The sequence below is a fragment of the Bombus vosnesenskii genome, unplaced genomic scaffold (assembly GCF_011952255.1).
Source record: "Bombus vosnesenskii isolate JDL3184/JDL3185 unplaced genomic scaffold, Bvos_JDL3184-5_v1.1 scf7180000013304, whole genome shotgun sequence".
NCBI lineage: Eukaryota > Metazoa > Arthropoda > Insecta > Hymenoptera > Apidae > Bombus > Bombus vosnesenskii.
The window spans coordinates 3,302,665-3,327,912 of NW_022882953.1; the positions used below are offsets into that span (position 1 = coordinate 3,302,665).

General features: G+C 41.2%; 1 protein-coding gene across 1 annotated transcript; it reads right to left on the reverse strand.

Annotated features, from left to right (window-relative positions):
- Window positions 1-296: 296 nt before the first annotated feature.
- On the reverse strand, window positions 297-18,226 carry LOC117234396 (neurotrimin-like). The gene is made up of 5 exons (XM_033495547.1): window positions 17,477-18,226; window positions 8,939-9,090; window positions 4,360-4,570; window positions 2,950-3,246; window positions 297-2,131 (listed from the first exon to the last, which is right to left on the reverse strand). The coding sequence occupies exons 1-5, from the start codon at window positions 17,544-17,546 to the stop codon at window positions 1,947-1,949; spliced, it is 915 nt and encodes a 304-aa protein (XP_033351438.1). The 5' UTR covers window positions 17,547-18,226; the 3' UTR covers window positions 297-1,946.
- Between the last annotated feature and the right edge of the window lie 7,022 nt (window positions 18,227-25,248).

A 25,248-nucleotide genomic window follows, 5' to 3' on the forward strand; every position in this document is an offset into this window, starting at 1 on the left:
TCTTAACTCTACATCTTTAAGTAAATTACATATAAAGTTACGATATAGAATCACAAGCGATTTTTAAAACTAAACAATTCCTATTCGTTTGATCTTTCGGAGAAACTTTTCAGTACATCGACTTGAGAGATAAAGAAACAAGCGTAATTTCAATAATTCTAATATTGCAATTCTTTATCATTTTTCAGCTTCTGCAAATCTCATTTAATTTCGACTGGTAATTGGCAATCGTAACGTTACTCTATTGCGTTTCGAGTTATATAGAGAAGCTTCCATATTCTTATTAATTACGCTTCTTGTTCGATGTATAGAATGGCCGTAAAACATCCTCGTAGCCTAGAAAAAGGATTAGGAAAAACGAGGAAATTATTCGTACCTCATGCTGTCGGACGATTTCGACGGACCGTCTATCGGAGACGATCGTCGAGATGCATCTCTTTCTCTCGAGACGATCCCGAGTGCATGCGGTACACGGTCGAGTATAGACACATTTCGCTAATCGTCTCTCTAGTCGAATATAATTAATCACATCGCTTTTAAAAATTTCATCGAACAAGTTTCAATTCTATCGAGCGGCGCGGACGAAGTTCTCTGTCGGGATTCTACGATTACCTTGCGCGTATTTTACTTTTTTGTTACCGCCCCCCTTCTTTCAACCCTCCCAACCCCATCTCGTCGATCTATATCCAACCTCATTTCCCTTTTCTTTCTGGCAAAGTCACACTCGTTCGTCGTCGAGTTAATCTCGATGTGAAAGAAACTACGAAACCCTCCCGACAGAATCTCGCGATCGATCACGAAGACTTCGTTACTGTTTGGCTTCCCGCGAGAATGACACGAAGATCGCGAAACACCTCTGACAATGACGGATAATGAATAAGAAGGGTGAAACTCGTTTCTCAAACTTACGTCTTAGTCGTCGTTTGTTTTCAGCTACAGGGGGGTTTTACACGATCCATTCTCACGATGGCATTTCGTTTAGGCAAATATGTACAATGATCACATATGATGTTTAGCGATTAGTTAGAATGATTGTTTAGAACGATAGAGTTGCGTAAAACTTGAGGGTATAAAAGGTTTCTATATCGCGCGTGTTTGAAATACTTGGAAGATCGTGTATTTATATATAATTCCTATAAAAAATTCGTCTTCTCGTCCCACTTTTGAAGGAGAGGAAGGGTAATTCGCAAGCTTCGTGTCGTTCGTTTTCCTACCGCGACCAAGTAACCACTTTTCGACCGCGTGAAGAACTCGCGCCGAATTCACGGGTACTCCCCCGAGATTAATTAACCTCTAATTGCTAACGGCCGGATCATACTATCTCGACATGCTAAACGCGTTCCTTCTCGCCCTTACACCTTCGAGCTTCCCTCGTACACAGAGTAAAATCGTCGTTGGGACACCCGCGATCGACGATTGTCACGTTCACGGATGTCTCGATCGCGCACGACCGTGATCACGATCGAGTCGTTCGGAAAGCGGACTCGATCCTTCGTTGTGAAGATTTCTCCCTCGAAACACAGTAGTTTTCGCTGTATGATCATTTGTTGGTTAATCGCTTAGAGAAAGGAAACCCGTCAGTTATGTGTGACCGACAATAAAAATCGACTATTTTACTAGCTGACTGAGAATTTTAAGATCTCCTTTGGCTTCCATGTCTCTTCGAAAGTAAAACGATATAGCAGCTTGCCAAAATGACGTAGATTATTACGTCGAATCGTTCGTGTTATTTTCTTGTCGTGGTTCTCTTCTCGCGGTTGCTCGCGTCCTTCGATCAACTTCTCTCCTTCCATCGTTCATCGGGTCACGAAGTCTTTCCGAAGAAGCCTCGCACGTACACTTTCTCTCGTCTCTTGTCGCTGGAACGTTCCTCGAGGCGCCTTCCAGGTCTCGTAGCAGGAGATAATCGATCATTTTTCGACATAGTCCTCTCATATCGTTTCTGATTATCGTTCCGGCGCGAAGTAAGATGGATTCTTCGAATAAAGGACCATGAGGATCAAAAGGGCGAGGACGAATAGGCGACTGCCGTGACTCGAATACAGCGTCACGACGCCCGCCAGCCACCATAGCGTCGGACAGCCACCCGGTGCCGAGCTGATCCCTCTTTGAATCGCGGCAGGATGCTCGCCTATATCAGAGAATCGATTTTTATATAGTTACTTTTATCACGACGGAAATATGACGTATTTAGCAATTTTCTTTCCTTTAACGCGATCGTCTTTTTTAGCGGACGTGCAATCATAAAGAATTTGGAAAACTTCCTAGATAGGCAGATCGATATGTTCGTTTGCAGTTAGAAAGTTGACCTTCTTTCTTGAAATTTGAAAAATATGGGACTTTGAAGAGTGTTTGAAACTTTTAATAAAGTTGAGAGTTTGAAATAGCATAGTAAGTTTAGTAGAATTTGTCTTTTTGACGTTCCCATTTTTACTTATGCTCGTACGAAATACTTTTATATTTCTATATACTTACAAAAATTAATTAATTTTAAAGACATTCGTAGTAAAGGCCAGATAAAGATTAATGAACCGTTTCTAATTTTCCGTTGTCCAAAGATTGTATTTTATGTCCGTTCCGTTTGTACTCGCGATTAGATTTAAGAAGTTGACGAAGGATTAAATAGAAACTGTGTTAAATTATTAGCGAACTAATTTTGCCGAGTTAGTCTCTTTAACAAATGCAATTTGTATTTACCATTATATTTCGTTATAGAACTTTTTCAAACAGAGAGTATTAAGTTTCAAAGTAAATCTTTAAATCAGATTGATTTTAGCAAAGTAATATCGTTAGAACGTAAAAGATTTCCCTACAAACCTTCCCTAGTAAAGTTCCACGTTTACCAGGAATGATCCATTAAAAAGGAAAGGATGCTTTTTCGTTTCGTGTCACTGCAACGTAGAGCGATCACGAAAGTAATTTAAGTTACTGAAACGCGAAAATGCTTACCATTTAACACGTGAAGCTGCACGCTCGCGCTGTCCAAACTACTCGGACTGCAGGTGTAATTGCCCGAGTCTTCCCGCCTCGCTTTATGGATCACGAGACTGCTGACCGTGTCGTGATCGATTCTCTTCGTTTGGATGTCGATTTTGTTTAATTGGTAATCCAGAACGCGATCACCCTCGTGGTACCAGAAAACATAGAAAGGACCCTCAAGGGACTGCTTGATCACGCACCGTATGGCAACTGTGCTTCCGGTCTTCACGTACATGTCACGATCGCCTATGATTTCGATCTTTGGCACTGAAAAATCGGTAGCCAATATTTATCTTTTCTTTACGATTTAATGAATGACAGTGTAATGAAATAACAAAGAATTCGAAATAATTATTTTTCATCCTTCAGATCTTTTGTATTCCTGCTATCAAATATAAAAATTGCTATAGGGAATAAATATTAATGATTCCCTTATATGATGCCATTTTAGATACGACATTTGGATTACTCTATTTGACAACATTCTCTCGTGCTAAATTATGGAATGTCTAAACAAAAAACGAAACTAATTCAAGAATGTTGTACTAAAACTTGTTCTGTATCTTAGCAAATATTTAAATGAAATTATAAGAAAATATTATACGTTATAATAAATATTTAATATGATATCGTATATATAGAGAGAGCATAACAGTTTTGCTAAAACATTGTTATGAATGATCTTTTCTTTGATAATTTCAACATAATAATAAAGAATATGTTTGTTTTTGCGATGGAAAGCTTTATTTCTGCTGATTATCGTATTATTAACGATAACCAACTACATATCGTGAGACACGGAACATGTTAATCAAAGAAAAATAGTAAGTGTATTGTACTCACGATACTTTAATCTTTTATTTAAATTTTTTCTACTTAAACAATATATCAAAGAATATTTCTCTACGGGGTTAATACAAGTTGAGAAGTGGTAATTGCCGTGGGTCATCCGTGGCCCATGTGGCATCGAACGTGTTAAATGTAACGCAAGAAGGTGATCGAACGACAAAGAAAATTAATTACTAAATACACCGAGCGATTATTCGAGCGAACATTTTAGCGCCTCGCACGTACGAGTTACGTGAAAGAGAGAATGTCTGTATTTTACGCTCGTATAATTTTTTATCACGTCGATGGAACATGGTTCGCGAAGTGTTCCGTCGATCGATGACAGAGCTCTTCTCTGACAACATAAAAATAACACTGGCGTAGAATTGAACGACGATGGTCAATGGTTAATTTCTAAATGTACCGGAAATATCGATATGTCATTGAAAAAAAAAGGATATTATTTACACTTTCGATCGTATCTTACTAATTATTCATCTTAATATTGAAAAATATTGTTATTGTTATCAAAGAATGTTCACGCGATCTCACCGACGATGTTGAGCTTGATGATGTGACTCTTCTTCGGATCGGTCGAGATTTGGCACTCGTACTCGCCTTCGTCACGTGCCTGCACGTACTTAACCTGCAGGGTCCAGGTGTCCGACGCGTCTACGAAAAGCGCCTGGAACCTTTCGTCCGGGATAAACATTGTTCTATCTACCGAGAGGATATGCGAGTCCCTTCTTCTGATCCACGACACCTTTCATATTTGAGGAACAAACAGATTAATTTTAATAATATCGTCAATATATTATACTCGTCTGTTATCGTCTCATTATTATTGTGATACAATGGTTTGCTATAAATTCTGAAGCTCACAGTATTAATATTTCAATATAATTATTATTAACTCTATTTCTGACCAACTTTAATTAACTCTAATTCAACTGTGTCCTGCTAGACTCTGCAATGTTAATGTTACATAAATAATATTAAGGATTTAATATTAAAGATTTGATGTACCATGTAGATATAGGAATGTGCTATAAATTCAAAATTTTCCGTCCGAAATACGTGACCGAACTTTAGAAGCGTGTCCTACTTATTTTAAAGCTAACAATAGGTTTGTATAAATATGAAGCATTCTTTAGAAGAAATACATTTTTCTTGGAAGATATTTACGGTCCAGAGGAAGATAATATGATCTGAATTATTTCGTGTGACAACATACTGATTATTTTTCAGCGCTGTAACATATCAACACACAAGGTGATAAACTTGCGAAGTGTTCTTACGAAACTTTGACACAGACGAAGAGTGTTTAAAACTTGTTTAGAACTCGGACAGGAAGAGTTTTCCGAGTCATGTTTCTATGGTCTTTTTTCATCTTTAAAGTGACTAGAACATGGTTTGAAAGTTTGGTCACCTACTTCAGAATATTCTATATTCTTATATTTGAACCGAGATAGTGTATACTTCTATTTTTTTTTTTAATCTAAACGTGTAAAGTATACAGCAACGCTTCTATTGTGTTTTAACATGCCAAAAGAATATAAGAAATTCTATCTGCATATCTTATTTAACTTTGTCTTTACATAATATCGATCTTTCTCTTTAACTTTTAGTTCTTTCTATATAAATTACAGCTAACATAAATATTCAAAAATTTAACTTTCTACAAGTTATTCGATATTCATTGATATCGAGTATACGTTTGTTTGACTACTTTAACACGAATAAAGTTCTTACGGAGGTTTTATACCTTCGCAATTTATATGTTTCGAAACTTGACAATCCTTCATGTTACACAGTATTACACTTTAAAACTTTTTATTACACTTTTTACGATTTCTTTCGTTTAAAAGTAGACACTCTATAAAACAAGAAAGTAACTGTAATCGAAAAACGAACTTACATAAAATACTCTAACTTCTTTTATTGTCTTTGCATATTAGATCCGCCGTACTCTGCATCATAAACATGAATTTACAGTAAGCTCGGAAATTAACAAACAACGTAAACATTTCGACCCACTTTTATTTATCAAACTAACAATATTTTAGCGAAACGAAGCAATTAATATTCATTAGCGATTGAAGGAAAATCGAAAAGCAGGAAATAGCAGTCGTATATGATCCCCCTCATCAATCCGAGCAGAGGAAAAATCCGCTCCAATTCGATGCTTTTTGCTCGGCATGGACGCATTGCGAGAATTATTAATCCCTTCTCCAATACGTAGCGTGGCTCTATTGTTAGATTTTTGGTCCAGAGCGCGGCCGTTTCTTCCACGTCGTGGCGAACAAAAAGCGAAATAAAGCAACAGACACGTTTCCAGTGACGAAGTGAAATTCAACCGTGTCTGGCTGAAAATTCGCAAGCTCCTCCCTGGACTGAATACAGGACAGAGAAACCAGGCTGCGGAAAAAGCGCGAAATACGCGAGCCGGCCGAGATGGAAAAAGAACCCCTGGCACGACTTTTCGATCTCGCTCGATCAATCTTCTTTCCCTTGTCTAGGGTTAATTTATCGTGCGTCGAACGGTTTCGCGGACGTTTCTTCCTTTCTTTTACCGTCGATTCCAGGCAGTTACACGAAAGAAAACCGTATTAGAAGTACATTCAATCTATCCGCGCGATAAGTATAGCCAGAAACAGGTCGATTCGCCGCACGTTACGCGATGTTTTCCCTTGATGTGACGTCGACTTACAATCGAGGAAAGGTTGTAATCCACAAAGTAGAGTAATTGCTTCTTTGTTCGTGTCTGGCGATCAAAAGATCAAGGATAGAGTTTACAATTCAAGCCACGCGCGAAATATTTGCAAGCAGTACATACTCGGCTGCATCGATAGTAATCGGCGAAATGTAATCTCCTGGTCGGTTTCTGAAGCGCAATCGTTATCTGGGAAATTCCAAACCGAACGGAATTCGTTTATCTCGGCGAACGGCGTGCGTTGAACCCGAGGAGAACCGACCTTCCCATCTTTTCCTATTTCTCTCTACCTTTTTCTCTGGCTCAATTACGATTGTCGTGCCATTAATTTCCAGGAAGAAAGCAATAAATTAGTAAATCCCGTTTCTAGCTTTGCGTTACGTTCCATCGATCGCCTTCCGGCTTTTCTGGAATTTCTCTCGAAACTTTTACGGGACTTTTAACTTCGCCGATCCCCAGATACGAAAGGGATTTAATTGCATCGACATGAATCTCGAAATCCTTTCTTCGAATTTCGCCGACCATTCGGTTGCGCACCCAATTCCACGAATACGGACTGATTATCCTATTTTATTTTCTATTCCAATGCAATATATGAGGTGTCTTATAATTACAGATCGATTAAAGGACGAATGGATGAACGAATGTTTAGTATGCGTAATTTGTTTAGTATACATACGTCCGTTTTTGTTCTATACTTTAGTGTTGTGGCAAAACTTCAAAAAGTTAGGTTTTAGGAATCTATAAATAAGCAACTGTTCATATTTCGATTATCTTAGCAGAGACTAATAAAATTTCATGTAAAAATAGATCTCCTATTTTTTGATATATCTTCTCATTTTTGGTCAAAATAAATTACATCACATTTATACTTACGAAGACTAAAATCAATCTATTTAAATTTCAATTTTAATATTATTAATAATTTTTAATTCTACCAAGTATACACGTATACACTGTAGAAGTTAGCGAGTTAACTGTGAAAATGAAACAACATAATCTTCGAATAAGTATATAACACAATACAAAATGTTTTATTTAAACGACCAATGTCCAAGAATTGGATTTTTAAATTAGTTAAAATGTAAAGGAAGATCGAACATGTGATATTGGACAAAAATATTCCGCCTTCCACCTGATTGATTTATAGCTCAGGTACGTCTCGTATATTTCCACTCACATTCCACCGAACGAAAGACGTGGAAACAAATGCAAAGTCACCGGCACGACCGTGTTCCGCAAATCGTCCGTGGAGAGTAATCGCTTTCAATCGTGTTTCTTGGTAGCGTGGTACAATGGTCGCCGACAGAAAGTCAGTGGTAAAGGTACGTTTAATTTTACGCGCGATAAATATCAAAAGAATAAAAAGGTAAGGGGGTGTAAAGGGGTCGCGACTCTATGGGTTCGCGGCCCTTAAGTACGCAATCGGACGATTATACAAGGGTCGCGTGTCGCCAGACACTTAGTCCTGCCTGTTTCGACATACAAGTTTCGTTATTGCACACACCAGTGAAGGTAAAATCTCACTAACGAGTGATACAGGCCGCGCACAAAAACATTTACCGCTCTGTCCTCTTGTCAGTCTCCCAAAAGAACCAGCCCCCTGTCACCGTTATCTGGGTTACTTCCATGTGGGGGCCATTTCTCTCTCTTCTTTTCTTCTTTATTCCCTTTCAATCTCTCTCTCTTCCTCTCTTTCTCTTCCTCGCCTCTCTCTCTCTTTCGTGAATCGTAAAATTCACGCGGCTCGTATAATCCGCCCTAACGGTCGTGAACGCAGACAGATTAGACTTTTATAGTTTCGCATAAATTCCCACGCAGATAGAGTCAGGATGTGTATCGGGATCGGCGGTTTATCGCGGCCATTTCGATTATTGTAATAGCGCGAACCGGACGGTTTAGCGACGCGGAATATCGACGGAAACGGAGGACCGATAGTACAACTTTTCGATGGCGAATCAGCGGCTTCATGGAAACCAACGGCACGATACTATCGGTACACCACCGTCACCTCACAGAAAACTGGGTATTCGCGTGCAAATAAATTCGCTTTATCTGCAAGCAGGCGGCGTCGGTATCCGGTCGTGCTTTTTGCAAGGAACTGGGATGAGATAACGGCTTTCCCAAAGTTTCTCGCCGGAGTTGAATCGAAATTAAGGAATCTGTAATTTAGGGATTCGTAATTTTGACCGCGCACCATCCGCAATCGTTCACCTGTCCTGTCTGCCGCAACTACTTCTTTTTGTACTTGTTTTGAACGTTTGCAAACGTTCGTAGAACTTCCAGTAAATTTTGTCTGATCTTAAGATTCGTATATAACGAGAGTTACGCGAATGTTCCAAGTTTTAATTGGTAGCGTTTTGTTGTATGGAAGGACACAAAGGGGAAAATGAGAATAATTAGGGGCAAAGGACTTACCGATTTATTACCAAGCTGTCGCACTTTGCACGGCAAGTAAGCATGACTTCCCAGTTGAGCCGTGATGTTCGTGGGGGTGTTTGAATCGAAGTACGGCCCCGTGTAAATCCCGTCGAACCTCTTCACTAACGAATGGGATCTTGTGCTCACCCCTGCAAGATTTCATCGATTTTCAGACGAAGACGTATGTACACAGGCTAAATGTATATTCTTCACAGGTTTAATCGAAAACTTAAATATAAAGTAGTAAAGAAGTTCCATTTTAGTAAATCAATTTATTTAATTCAGGTATTTTAGATATGTTAAAATTGTATCCATGTTCTATTAGACGGAATGTTTAATCTTGCACGAATGTAGAATCAAACATAATATTTTTCATCTGTAGGATTTGAAAAATTAAACAGTCGAAGAACGTATTTCTGTGACTGTATCTTAATATAAGTTCCGGTATTTATATTCTGCTCTTCATTTATTTGACGTAAGGTATGTAGAAAAGCCATCTCTCTGGTCGCTAATTTAAAATATCCGTTTCAAACTTAAAAACATCTTTCGTGTCATACTCGTCGTATTTTTACCAAAAATTGTTAAATTCACAGAATGCCACTGCAACACTCAACACCTTCTCTTTTCACATAATCTTTTTACAGGCACGAAACATTTGCACGAATCTCCGTCAAAGTTCGCTTCTAATCCGAACGTTTGTTACGTTTAAGAAGAATACATTAACACGGCGGCTATACCGCGAGAGCTGGTTATTCTTGACGAATTTACATTGTACGGGTAGCGTTTCCATGATGGAATAATAAAAGGATCGCGGTACTATACTGTATTTCGCATTCGTGACGTCCATGTACGATGCCATCCTGTCTCGTTTTCTCTCTGTGGCCGCATCTATGCTCCTTTTCCCTTTACCTTCCGGAATAAATCCTATCAGAGAGCTTCTACCAGGCCATCGTGCATCGAGGAAATGGATACTAATCCAGGGGATTCCGATCCTGGGTATCCAAAGTCGGATCAGCATTCGCCCCGGGAAAGCAACCGTGGGCTTCGTTCCAACGACCTTGAGGACCCACTTCCGGACTAGCGTTCGAGGGATAAAAGGAAACCCGTACTCGTTCATGCGTTGCACTGCGATATGGTATCGTATGTATTCTGCGTTTGGCTACGTTTATTTTTTCGAACGTATCTTCTGGAAATGTATTCAGAAAATCAACGCATATCCGGAAATTACTAGGTTCGACATACGGGTGCTTCGTCGAGAACGTTCATGGAAAGCTTAGAACGATATCACGGCGCGTAGAAAATCCGTGCGTCCCGTGTGTCTGCGGGAATTGAAAGGAGCCTTTCGATTTATCGTCGACTGAAAGTCTCGAAAGTCCGCACGAGAACATGCGAGAAACGTCGAAGTGGAAGAACTCGATAAAACAGCTATTCGATGGAACTTTCTTGCACTCGCTTCGTAAGATACCGTTGGCAACTCGTCGCACGCTTAACAGAGGTTTATTCGTTTTTAACGCCGATGCCAAAACGACTCTGCAGGATGTTATGCAGGAATAGAGGAAATATTCGATGAATGTCGACACATCGTGATAAAGAGTTTATGGTAATAAGGAATTGTCTAAGACCGAGGTATCCATTCTTGCTGTAATTCACGAATTCATAGTTATTTATATGGCATCCGTAACGAGAAAAACAATTGGCCGACGCGGGGACTCGGATACGGTTCCTTCATTTATTGGACGACCGCTCTATTGATTGAGTTATTCAGGTCATCAACAACTTTTTCTTCCCGGTCTGCTGCTCGAAAATAGCTGCTATCGACGTATTACTTTTCACGTTTCCTTGCTGTATTTTTGATGCCCCGGTGACAAATCGTGGAACCTACATTTCGCTGCTCTAACTGGTATTATTGTTCTTTCCTTGGGTGTCATATTTCTTTTTATTTGCTTTTTATTTTTCCTATTTATTCTATTTCAGTAGAAGAGTAAAAACCTTGTAAGTTTATCGAGATTAATTAATAACGTAATATGACGATTTAGTTGTGGCGTAGTGATTTTTCCTTTAGACGTAGTTTTGCTTCTAGCAAGTAGTGCCAGTCATTGCCGCATTACAAACAAAAAGTTCCGGGTCGGCCGCAAATGACGTCATTGCAGGGAACGTGTTAAGGGAGTATAAGAAGAACGCATTAACCGTATTGCTGTATTATTCAACATATTTTAAGCGGCCGAATGAAAGAATGGTAAAAGAAACTGATATCGTGTTCGTACTTTCTCTTTACGTTGGCGCTGCTCCGAACGAAGTATAATGAGAATGTATTATGACAGCCGACGGAGTAGATAAGGAAGTTGACGATATATTTCAGTTACACTAATTTCTGTATATTACGCCTAAGGACTGAGTAACATTCCTTCGTCATTTTGGATATCTTGTAATGACAGAACGTTTTCGTTGTTGAAAATATAAAGATAGCATTTCTATATTTAACCACGAACGAAGTAAAATGTGAATGTATCATGACACGCTACATAAGTATCTGTTATATATCTACTGATTTCTACAAATCATATAGAATACCTGAATAATGTTTTCGATATTTTAGAAATTGTATAATAATAAAGCCCATTTGCTGTTAAAATTAAGAAAATTGATTGCCATTAAAATTAGTTTTATAAAATTCATCGCTGATAGATGAGATTAATAAATAATGTAAATAAATAAATGAATTCCAAGATAAATTTGAAAGACTAATGTCACTAGATATTGCAGATAAAAATACAATTAATGAAATAGAATTTACATAGAAACTTGTTTCAGACATTAAGCTATTTATTTAGTGTCTAAGCTAATCGTCTACTTTCCTCTATTTTTGAATCTATAACTATAATATGCGTGGCTTTCGAACGACTCATATATCATACAAATACTAATTTTACATTATCGTACAGATCGATGTTACCTATATGATAGAATTATATAGAAAAGGATTTAGTGAGATCAGAGACAAAACAGGATCTACGAGACACGGTGAATTATAGGAACTCCTGCGACGTTCAATCGATCGAAAACGCGACATCGCGCAGAGCAGTGTCTGCAAAAATCGAACGTCCGCATTGGCAAATAACATCCGGCCAGATAAATCCACACCCTTTCAATAATGCCGGTATTCATAACATTTAGAGTGCACGGATTATTGCATTATTGGCATCGCTTGATCGGGGTAAACGTTCGAGCGGTCGGGTCGAGTGTGTCAAACCGGGCTCACGTCGGCGCGCGGCGCCCGAGTTTTCGCCAGTTGCATATATCGAAGGTCCGTGATATCCGCAATTGGCCGATGCAATTCTGGTCTGATATTATACTACTACGTTTCAACGAATGCTTAGCTGCTCGCTACTTACGTCCCGTTACGGAAGCGTTTCGTCGTCTAGAGCGCATCCGGTTTTTAAGAGCGAGGCGAAATGCACCGATGTGACGCATTACGTCGTCGACGAAATAGCTCCTATTTTCGAACGTGATTTTAAACACACGGAAGTTATCGTTTCTGTCACAATGGCTCGTACACAACTGCAACGAGAATACAGGACATTAAACGGCGTTCATCTTGCTCATCGTTGTTTGAAAACGATTCGAACTAACTTCGAGCGAGTCAAGCCGCCTGGGCACTCGGAGGATGAAGTTCCATTGACCACTCGAAAGAATGAGAAGCTTAAAGGAACGTCGCTAGAATCCCGAGGACAAAAATACCATCGCTGACATCGTGAACGATGGCTTTTCTAATCAATAGAAAACCAGTAAGAGAGAACTTGGTAACAGACAAGCGTCCAAGTCGTGCGAACTCGATGATCGATCCGTGAACGAGTCTATCGGATCGTATCCCGCTAATTCACGGTTTCGAACTGATATCCTTTTAACTGCATCTCGGGCAATCGCTACACGCTCGATGAATCGATTTGCCAACGCGTTTCCGTTCAGACGGCGCGAATTGGATTGGCAATCAGTGCGCACCGACCCGGTATCGCGAATACTGGAGACGCGCACGACCAATCGAGGCTCATCCTCCTAGGACACTCGGTCCTCCGGATTAAAGAATCCTTCAGGAATGCAAAATATTAGGCGCAAGGGTTACGGTTCGAACTGGAATCCCGCAAAGCTGAGACTCCTCGTAAAATGAATATAAGTAGACGTGAACGTAGCGTTATCGTGTGTCTCTGTTCTTTTTCTCAGAGTCGTTCTAAGCTGCGAGTTGAATTATTTCGACGTGCTCGGTGATTATCGTTCTCGACATTCCTGGAAATCATGTTTCACGCCAAGATTACAGAGAAAGAACAAAGGTGGGATGGGAGGTAGAGAGAAAAGCAGGAGAGAAAGAGGAACAAAGCGGCTGATTGTGTGGTTGGTGCAACGCGTCGCTTATGACCGTTCGTAAATTTCAGAGGGAATGAATCATTCACGAAGGCAAACAGAAGGGGGTTGAAGTTGTTAGCGATAGAGCTGTGCACTACACTGAATCGTAACACGAATTGCACGTCTGCAGGTGTAATTATATTTCTATCTCTGCTGCATTTATAAGGAATATGTAACTAAGAGTACGTGAGTATTTCTTTGAAAGAAGATGAGTATAATTATGAGAGAGATTTTTGAAGGAAGCGTACCGAAAAGAAAGGTTAAGTACAAAATGAAATTAATAAGCGTTTGTTCTTTAAACAAAAGAGATATAGTTACCACGGAAATGTACTTACATGAATTGTATATTCATCGAGTGATGAAACTACATTCCTATTTTTGTTACGGTTTAGAAGAAAGAGTGCAGCTCAAAAGAGAAAGATTTTTGAAGTAAATATTTACAACATAGAGACTGATAAAAATTATTTGTTTTAAAATAAAACGAATATAATGTTATGAGAGAAACTTTGAAGTTACAATAACATCAGCAATCTATGATCAACAGTACTAAGCGTGTATTTGCGGAACTATGTAACCATCCTCTTACCCATTACGAAAAAGAGTATGTGATTACAAGAGAGATTCTTGAAAGGTATAGGTTCAGGAAGGAAAGATGAATTGCAAACCGAAGATTAATAACTATTTGTTTTTCATACAAAGAGAAATAATCGCGCAGAGAGAATCGAATCTGTAACAACACAGGAATCCACGATCAAAACTGTTAAATGTTTTTGATCCATAAATTATGTTGTTTTAGAAAATAAATGGCCCAACGATACTGCTACATTTCAAATAACCTGGTAGATCTGAGAATTCATCGCTACTACGCCAACATAGAGAGGTTTGCATATTCCATAAATTTCCTTGAGTAATGTCGAATCTAGATTGTTTTGACATGAACGATGGTTATCCGTGAGAAATTTAAACGCGCGTGTCAAAACGAAACTCTCGGCAAAGTTATACATACGTGTATCTTGTTGCGTTGTAATTACGATTGAGTGAAATTACGAATTAAACCGATATGTAATTAAAACATGTTTATGGTTTATCTGCGTGTCAACGTACTGATTAATGTTAATGCGCTTATCGTGCGTTTGAGCGCAAAGAGAATGATGCGCCGATAGATTATTATTAACTGTGAACCATTATAAATGCGGATAGGTTTCTGTTGGATGTTGCGCAATCAAATGAAATGGTCCGTAAAAATAATAAAAGATAAAAAAGGAAGGGGGAAAAAAAGAAAAATACCTGAACCTACGTCGAAAGATGGGTGAAAGTGGAAATAAATTTCTTGGAAACAGAAAGAGGATTTCTGACAGATATTTCCCAGGAGACGATAGAGCACGGTCGATGCGGAAAATCGAGCATCGACGGGGTTGCGTTTTCGCCGCTTTATTAGAACTACACGTACAAGTGTTCGATGTAATTTTACGACGTCATCGGACACTAATCTCAGACATAAATCTGGATTCTCGGTTCCCTCGAAGATCGTTCTTCCTAGCCCTCCCAGTGAGGCTAACTCGATTTTCTGTCTTACTAGTTCATCAAACATTTACGTTCCACTACTTCCATCGTACATTTTCCACGCTGCACGCCGAGTTAATGGTTATCGTTCGATTGTCGCTTAAAACAGCCGATATTAAGCGAATAATTATTTACGTTCCCAGCGATATCGTCCGATTTGGTTCAAACAAAATTCAAAGTTACGATCTTTAATTGTATAAGAAGTGAAATAACAAGGAATGCTCGACGTTTTCATCTCTTTTCATTTTCGATCGAACATATTTGCTTGCAATATCTCGAAGAACATTTTCCTCACTTTCTAGTGACTACTACGAACGATCAATCACCGATACGCGGTACAAAACGCGTTAATAATTGCATTTAATTTCACGTTGTTTGATAAAAATCTGTTTGAACAAGAGCAATGTAACGTATTAACGCAACACAGAGTTCATGAATAATGGAACCGAAACATCGTGTAAGATCTAACCCCGATACAGTTTAGACGAGCAGACATCCGAGAAAGCGATTTCCTGTGGCGATGGTTGAAACACCGAAATTCTCATTCGGAGGTAACAATGTTGGTCGGTTAATCATCCTGGGGTATAATCAGTGGCTGTGCTACGATTATGTTACGAGTGGAAAGTGCATAATGTATCCCGTCGATACGTACAATAGAAATTGTTTTCGTGTTGCGGATTCGAGTACGGTTGGGCGTGTAGACGAATCCAATTAAGAGTATGAGATGGGGATAGAAAACGACGTGGGCCAGAATACGGTAAATTGTTTAACAAAATTACCGACTGTACGTCAGTTGCGTTAATGGCATCGATTTGTGCTCCGTTCGCAAGTTCTACGAGTGTCGTTTAGTTCGCGGTTTGGCAGCCTTTCGTGTGTGTTTCAACGGTTCCCGCTTTCTCTCTTACTCCGTCGCGGTTCGTTCGATAACAGCCGCGTCGAAAGCGACGAATGGAACGTATTTATAAAGCGACCGACGCGGATAATGAACGACCCGATCGACAACAACTTGATGCCCACTTTGCATACTGAAATGTTTCCACGTTACATGCATCTACGTCGATCGATAAGAAAAAAGCACCGTCTGATACGGCCGTGCTTGATAAATCCTTTTTATCGGGCCTCTTCTCTTTTTTTCTCCTGCAAGATACAAGAGTCCTGAGAAGAGTTCTCCAATACAAAGGAGAAATTATTGCAAGATCGACGAGGGTGCTGGTAGTTTCTGTATCAAGGGGAAACGGTATCCTGGAAGATCATTAAGATAAAACATGTCGAGGGTAGCGATCCGTGAATTAATGGACTATCCATTGAATCAGCAAAAAAAAAAAGAGAAGAAAAGAACTAACGCGAGGAGGAAAGAAGTAATTAACACGCTTATGGCGCGACTAACAGGGATTTTCATAAGAGTTACATAAGCCTCGAGATCGACGCTTCGCTGCTACGAAGATGTGGGTAATTGCACGGTTATCGCGGCGTGACCTGTTTAAGAGACGGACCATCGACTATATTCTTTTGATACCGGCGTAACACCATAAACGGGAAGCAGTAAACGCGAATAGCGTTTTAACTGATATAATTAAGTTTGAAGTTATTATTTTGTCGTCAGGAAGGCTATCAGGTGCAAACTGAGCAACATAGATACGAGCGGTATTACACGATCGACTGCCACGATCTTCGTTCGCATTACTCGTCTGTGATGTTAGAGTCGGTTCGATCGACAAACTGCGAAAATCTTCAGTGAAAAGTGTATATAAAAAGGAGCTAACCGTATCATCGCGATGCAGCCGCGCGAGAGATGAAATCGATAGACACGTCCCTGAACGACGTCAGAGCGAAGATGAGGGAACACGCTACCCTTCTGTCATCACCTCGCCCCCTAGTTCACGATGACGGAATCATCGAGTCGACACGGTGACCCGACAAGGATGGCGAAGAATAAAAAAATCTAGCGATCCGAGAGACAAAGGGAAGAATAGGGAAAATACAATACTGTCGCCGCGACAAACAAGGGTGGCGCTAGATACAGCCCTGGACCGGGTCCGGAAGCAGCCCCCTCCCTCCTCCTGCCTATGAGTCCTCCTTTTTCCCTCCACTCGCGTATCTCGATCCTCTCGCGTCCATCGATCGCGAATACACACGATCAGCTGCCGAATTCTTCACATTTGAGTCGGACCTACGCGACACAGGTTTGTATGCACGCGTGCTAATTCACGTACGCACAGTTACACCCCAAAATCTGATCGATCCATCCGCAGTACAAGTCTTCAGTACAGCCCCGCCTGGCCCCTTTCCTCCCCCCTCGTCGTTCTCACGTCACGCTGCCCCCCCTTATCACCCTGAAAAGACGCGCGTGTTGCTAGTCCATCAGTGATCCGAACCTAGGATACGCGAGATTCACGATTACCAGAAACCACCTGGTTAGGTGATTTGCCAGCCATCCTATGACGCGACTACCAGACGTCAACGCGTGTGCACTTTCCCGCGGGAATCTCGAAAGATCGATGCACGATCTGCGAGAGCTCGAACCCTCTTTCGAGAGCGAACGAACATATGTCACGCGGGTGAAATTGATCTTACCGGTGATGCCTAGGAGAATCCAGCACACGAGGCACAGGATGTAGTAATTCACGTAAGAGGATCTCCTCATGATGACGAAGACAGTGACGACGACGACGACGACGACGAGAACGACGACGCAGTTGCCTTCGACGGGTCCACTGACATCTCAAAACAACCAGCACACCAAAGATCGGTGCACCCTCTCACTCCTAACCCTCCGTCATCACTCTGTTCATCCTCCTTGACTCGATGCTACCAGACCTCGTGCATAGTACGATTCTTTATCACCCTCGACGTTTTTTTTTCTCTTTCGTTTGTCACGCACAATGCCTCTTATACGGATACACCACCGTGGTATCGGTGTCGCACTGATCACATATTATCTCCCAATTAGTCGTCGATTAGGCACGCCAATCCTGAACGATGTACCTCTTATACACCGTGTCGTGTTTGCTCGAGACGACGTGGTACGTTTTCCTCAACGTGTGTGTTTAAAGGTTGTAGCACGTTTCCTCTCGATGGCGGACAACCGAAACGCGACGTCGTATACGCGAGGCTGTCACTACGGGGGCTTATACGTCGTCGCGTGATATGGCCCCTTTTCCGACCGATCCTTCAAACACGGCTAACTACGACCGAGTTTTGCGTACGGGTCGTCTGCGGTTCGTCGTCCCGGGCGAAGCTCTGAAACCGCCGGGCCTCCAGTGGCACTGCCCGCGCCCGCCCGGGGATTCCGCGCAGGCGTGCTCTTTCTCCTCTACTCTGCCGATCAGTCAGCCTCCTCCTTCCTCCAGGCCTCCTACTCTCGTCCCATCCTCGTCTCTTCTTACTCCATTCTCCTTCTCGATCTTCTTCTCTGATTACTACTACTACCGCTACTACTACCACTACCGTCGTTGCCGTCGTCGTCGTCGTCGTCGTCGTCCTCGTCGTCGTCGTCGTCGTCGTCGTCGTCGTCGTCGACGTCGTCCTCCTCCTCGCTGTTCCCGTTGTGTCGTCGTCACTACTGCCACCGACAGTGCTACTGCTGCTCACAGTACTACTACCACTGATCAACGTGGCTCCTGCTACTGCTGCTTTTGCTGCTTCTGCTACTTCTGTTGCTGTCCCGTTGCTTCGTCATCTTCCACGCTTCTTCCTCTTTCCAACCTTTACGACGTCTTTCGTGCATCCTTTGAACAAATTTTACGCTTCTTACAATGTTAACCTTCGTATTCTCGTCTCGGCTCGACCGATCAGGATTACTCAGCTTGAAAATAACAGGCTCCGAAAAGTTTTTGTTGGCTTTCTTTTACGAAGTCTCGGGGAGATTTGTAAATTTGCGGTTCGTCGATTGACCAGGAGCGGTTTCGTTAGTCAGCGGCTTCGAGTTTAAACAAATTCTGACCGATTGGAAGCAACTCGGCCTGCTTCGTCCTCTACGACAGTCTTTTAATCAGCTTTCGCTTTGGCTTGCCTGGTCTCTTTCGGTGTTTACGATTCTTAATTTAGCCGGCTGATTACTGTTCCCTGACGCTTTTAATACCACCTCCGTTTCCATGTAGCTTCCTCTCGTTCCTTTTTAACGTGGCATCAGCCTCCCGCGGAAGTTCATAGTTTCTTAGCGTCGTTTTATCCTCAATGAGTTTTCCACGCTTTGTATCATCTTTAGTAGGGAGCAACTGGAGAAAACGATCCGCGGAATTGCGGCCGGTCAGCCTGCCTCTTATTCAATGGAATTTTATCTCATCGAAAATATCGCGCGGCTTGCCGCGTCTATTTCTTTTTTTGTCGCCGGTGAAGATTAACTGGTAGACGGCGTCCATGAAAAGCACAATGAATCCTCCTTAGAATTCTTTCGACCTATTTTTCGCCCACGGTCGAGATGTCGTTTCTTCTTTTCTTCCGTTTCTCTTCGACTCCCTGTGATTACCATTAGTTTCGCCGTTGTTATCTCTCTCCGTCGTTTTCGGGTCGCTTAGGATTATTGCATTTTTCTCCGGTAGCTCGGCTCGCGTTGTTCCGAGTTCTCGCTCCTCCGCCCATACCGATCTCCAGTTTCTTGCCGCGTTAATCTTATTCAATTGGGAAAACCGGATCGGCCCATGGTATTAGAGATACCTCGCCGGCGAAATTAATTGATCTTCATCGGCTAGAATTCGAGGGTACATACGTTTAAGGTCGATCGTGATTAATGACCGGTCTTTCGGCCCAACGAGAGGATTTCGAATTAATTTCGTTCTAATAAAAGTCAGACTCTATTCTCTATTCTTTCTATCTTCAATTACGCTCAGTCTCTTATTCGATTCTTCTTTTCTTTCCTCCTATTCGCCGCTCTCTTCTCTCCGATATTTCTTCTTTTCTTTTTCTTTCGATTCTTTCTCCGCTACTGCTCTCGCGTCGACTCTCTTCATTGTGCATTATCCGTGCAAGTTGGATTGCACCGACTGTTTTTTCTCAAAAACAAACGCGGAGAGACCTCGCCAGCGTAGACTGATCATTCCGCCGCTCGGTCGGGTGGTTTATTTAGTCCCCGGCTTAATTATGACAAACATTACTTCGAGTTCAGCATTTTGAGCGTTTCTCCGTTGCCGGTTTTTCTCCTGTAAGCCCCGACTTTCTTTTTTGTCGCGGACAAATTGTGTGTCCTTTACGACGTTAACCTTATTCCCGGTAGACCGAAATGCTACATATTTTCTCGTAAAAGAAGTACTTTCGTTTCTTCCTCTTCCTTTTTTTTCTCCTGCCCCTAGCACCAGCACCTCCATCTTCCTGCCCTTTGCTCGACGAAACATATTTTAAAAATGTCTTTCCTAAAGAAACGCCGTCGCGTATTCCCGCGAGAATGAAATATGCAACGGTGTATTACATTCCACCGCGTTGCATCGTGAAACGCAGAAGTGCTTTAATTGTTCGTCATCAACTTCATTTTAGATGCCTTCATCGCGACAGCTTAAACGAATACAATGAAAATTTAATCACCCAACTTTTACTTCGTACACTCGCTTCTGCCTGTTTCTTCCGGAAATTTTCTCCCCCTTGGAAATTATTCTTTGCCACCGAGTTAATTCTATATACCCAGGTTTGTTTAACTCCTCCGAATCTCCGGCCCTTCGACAAACTTCGTTTACTCGGAGATAAACATCTACCGCGGGCTAGCGTGGCAAACGTTACAGGTGCCCACGGTTGATGTTAATCCGGCTGACAGGAACGTGGGTCCCATTAGGGCCTGCGAAAAAAGAGCCGACCAACCCCGTTCCTTTCTCACTTTCATTGTCGTTGCCCGAACACCCCTTCGTTCTTTTATCTTTTTCCTTGGTTCTTTTTTTCCTTCGTTTTTCCCTACTCTCATCCCGTTCGTCTTGCGCTTTTCCACAATCTTTTGTAGCCCGCTGAAATTTTTACGCTTCTTTCATCCACCACGCCCGTGTGCTATAATTATTCGGCGAGAAAAGACACTCGGCCTTTTATACGGTTTATTCTTATCGTCCGCATAGTTGATTAACTCCACGTTTTTTGTGCCTATGCAATGATTCACGTTCAAACGAATACAGGATCCCGGTGTACGCTGCCGACTATGTAAAACTTTCTCGTTTGATATAATATTTCGTGCAGCGATACGACGCGTTCTTTCCAGCGTGTACGAACTACGCAAAAGAAAAAAGGCAAGAAAAAGGACGCTGGCTGTTGACTAAATGAGAAGAAATATTACGCGCGAACAACGCGATAGAGTCAGTGATCGTTTGCTTTAAATTATCGGTTATTTGCGAAATTGTTCGTTTGAGCGTGCGTCTCGGAGCGCGCTCCGCGTAATTTTTCACCGCGTCGGATGATTACACGATAATATGCGAATTCGCTTGGATCACGGTGAAACACGCGAGAATCGAACGAGCGACCGAACATAAGGGGACCTTGTCTGACATCAGGACCGCGACTGTTTTCGGCAAAAATGAATTGGAAGCCAACGTTTACTCTCGTACCGTTTCTCGGTTGCAGGTCAACTTGACTCCTTCGACCTTTTTGGCTGCCACGCGACAAAATGTAACCGTGAAGACATTAACTTTCCAGATACGGCGGAGACCGTTCGATCAGAATTCGTAATTTCGAATAATCGACGACAGAAGGGACGGTCTGCTCTGCTCGCCGGGGAAATTTAGAACGGGTGTCCCGAATATGTAAGCTCTTTCGTCCCGTTTCCTCCGACGCGGCCCGTCGAGATTAACCTTCATCGTCGGAAGTAAGTTTTCGAATCTCGGTTAAGTTTCCGACGTCAAGGAATTTGCATGGTGCGGTAGACTGGCATTTAGTAAATTACGGAACTTTTCTCCGTAGACGATCTATAGTTATCTTTGTCTCGCACCACCTTTTCCCTTGTTCTTTCCTTTTTATCGATCTATTTCCCTTTCTGTCTTGCTCCCCGTCGTCACCCTCCCATCCACGGAGACTTATCCGACGTCGTTCTTTTAATTTTCCAGCCGTTTCTTTCACTTTTTTTCTAGCCGCGCACTCCTTTTTTATCCATTTCTCTTGTGTTTTTCATTCTTCCCTCGTCCATTCCCTTGGTAGAGTGCGTTAAAAAGGAAACGTTGAGACATTCACGGGTAGAACAGTAATGCGGGCTAAGAGAAGGAAAGAACGTTTGATTAGTGTGTGTCTAGAACGATGTTCTTCTAGACGTGGTGATGTATGCCGTTTTTCTCCCACTTGCCATACTTTCAACGATCTTCGTAAATATATACATGTACGCTACACAAAAAAGCTGCCGACACTTTCACAACCCCGCACAACTTCTTTTACATCGACATTGTTACGCTCGTGTTTCTCTATTCACCAACTTCTTTTATAAATTCATTCGATCTGCCTTGTACCGCGAATCCAACAGAATCATTCGTGTCGAAAATAAAACTCAAACAGCAACTACGTAACATCCCGCGCTGAAGGAGTTTCAATTCAATTTTTAAACCCGCGAAGCAGTACGTATCTTCGAAGTTAGACCTCTCAACGTGCCTCGCGTTTCTTATCTCTTTCCTCTTCGTTCTTTCATCCTCGTTGTCTTCTCCTTTTAGCGCCACTTTCTATCCCTCCGCGTCTATCAATCCGCCACTTCCATTTCTCATTTTTATTCCATGCTTTTTTCAGCCATCGCACGCGCTCGCTCATTCTACCAATCTTCGTGGCTCGAACAATTTACCTTACGCTCAGCCAGGGATTTATTCCCCGAAACGCGACATCGCTAACTTTATGGAAACATCGCGCACGTCGTTCACGGATTCCTCTTTCGAGAGGCTCTCTCTTCAAGACGATGCGATGTGTAGAAAAAAACTGGCTCACCAGAGCTCAAATCGACTCGCCTCTTCACCTCCAGACGTTCCACGGTTGCGTGGCCAGTCCGCTGGAAAATCTGCCGCTTTTCAGCGACATCCTCGGTCGAGGGAACACGACTCTTCGGATTCCGTCTCGCGACGAGATTCGTGCGACGCATCGATAAAGATAAAGTTTGCCAGACGATAAAGTTCCGTCCGCGGCAAAAACACCCCTCTCACCCCGTAGCTGGCTATTCATTTTCCTGGAGGGTTGTCGCGCGCTTTTTAACGCGCTGGGGTTGCGAGCTGCACTCCCCCGTTCGCCGCTGGTGCGCCGTTGAAAAATATTAATATCGTCGCACTCCGCGCCGTGGAATACACCGGGGTTATCGACGCGGTTGATTCTTCTGTTCTCTGGCGTTTGAATGAGAAAAGGGGTTGCGAGCTCGCCGTGGAAATTAGTGGAGTGTCTGTCGAGTATATTTCGACGTGTATGGTTTGGGGAAATGCTGCTTTGGTTATTGTCAGCGCCGAGGATAATTCGAATTGTTGATAATTTTGAAGGGAAAAGTAATGTGTCATTTTTCTTGGGAAAAATCTAATTTTTGGAGAATTTAATAATATGATAAAGAAATGATAAAGAAGCGAGAATGAACGATTTAAAAAGTAAACGGATCTGTAAGTTCGTGATAAATATGTAAGCTCGAGTGTACTATTTATCGTGATCAAATAGTATAGTATATTTCATAGCGTATATCATAGTTAAATCGTTATGAAATTTTTAATTATTTCTTAATTATGAAAAGAACGAAGCATTTTTCATAGTAAAGCTACCAATTAAAGCTAATATTAGAAAACTGAAATTTCTCATGTTATTAATAACTCCATCCATCATTTTGTCTTACAGACCGCTTTTTTAAAAAGCTTCCCGATTATCTCTTTATCTTCAAGATTTTCTTCATTTTTGACAGCGATATTGACAATATACGCTTTCAATCCTTTTCTGCGAAATAAATATTAATAATCACGTTATGCATAATGACATTTAACACGTGAAATTTATAGCTTGGTTGATATTTAATGACTTGTCCAAGTCCTTCTTCGTTCATATTGTTAAAAGCCTAATAAGATTATAAATGGAGTGAAATCATCAAACAGATATCAAGTTGGCGCATGTGAAATATCGTATCTTTCAATAAATTAAAAAATTTATTACATATGCATGAAGTTTGAATTATCAAGCGTTTATCATGGAAGAAGGAATTTTCTGTAAATCACGTACATATGTTCAAAGATAAGAAGATTTATAACAAAGATATTAAAATGTTGTTACTGATCGTCATGAATAATCAGAATATTCGTGTGATTTATACGAGGCCAAAACAGCTGCAAGAGACGAAATTTTGTTACATCTACGTCTTAAGAATTTTTTAATTTTACAATTTACTGATCTAATGAATCTAAGATAATGAAACTATGTAGCTAGTTTGTAATCACTTTCATGAAATGTTTGACATTTTCGAGAAGCTACTCACTCGTGATTAGGCGTTTATTTGTAAGAATAATATTTCGCGTGCATTAGTCTAGTAATATTGGGCAAATGGAATTGGTAGAATTGGTTATTTTACGGCACTAATTGTTAATCTCGGCTACACGTCTATATTCCAAATTCATGCGATACCATCACGATGAAATACCACGTGAAAATAATCGAAATTTGAATTACATTGTGTGTTATCATTATGATAGGATGTAACTTGCATATTCATACAGAAGTTTGTTAACCAAAATCTCGATTTGTACCCTTATCTTCTAACATGGATTACCACGAATTCGAGCGTTAGTTTGAATTCTAACTTTAGTTACAAAATTGAATAATCAGATAGCATATTACTAAAATATCTGAAGTATGATACTCTACTATGTTAAATTTTATATGATATTGTGCCAATTAACGGTTAATAGGAATATTACGTAAACATCGAAAGATTACAAAGCAGCTAATTAATTGTCAAGAGCATTCAAAGAAGGTTTAATATAACAGCTAACTAAAATTCTGCAAACAGATTAGCCAATTACGCGAACAACTATAAACGACCAAAAACTCATCTACTTAAAGAAAATTCGCAAATTGAATAGCAACTTGGTTCTCAAGGGTTATAATAAGCGCACGACGAAATATGATATAACAGGTGCAACCGTAACGAACCCGTGGTTTGTTACTCTCCTCCGTTGAGATTTATCATCAGGCGACGCAACAAACTGCTACTTTGATACGTTTACGCTTTGGTGCTTCACCGACTAGAAGGAAGAGGAAACAAAAAAAGGGGGGGGGGGGGAAGAAAAGAAGAAATGGAAGGAAGAAGAAAAAGGAAGAGCAGAGATAGAAAGACAGAGAAACAGATATTCGGTAGACCTGTAAAGTGCAACAAAGCGATTGTGGATCAAAAGGAAGATCACAGTATGACATGTTCCGCGTTTCCTTTCAACTACCGGTGTTCGTGTACA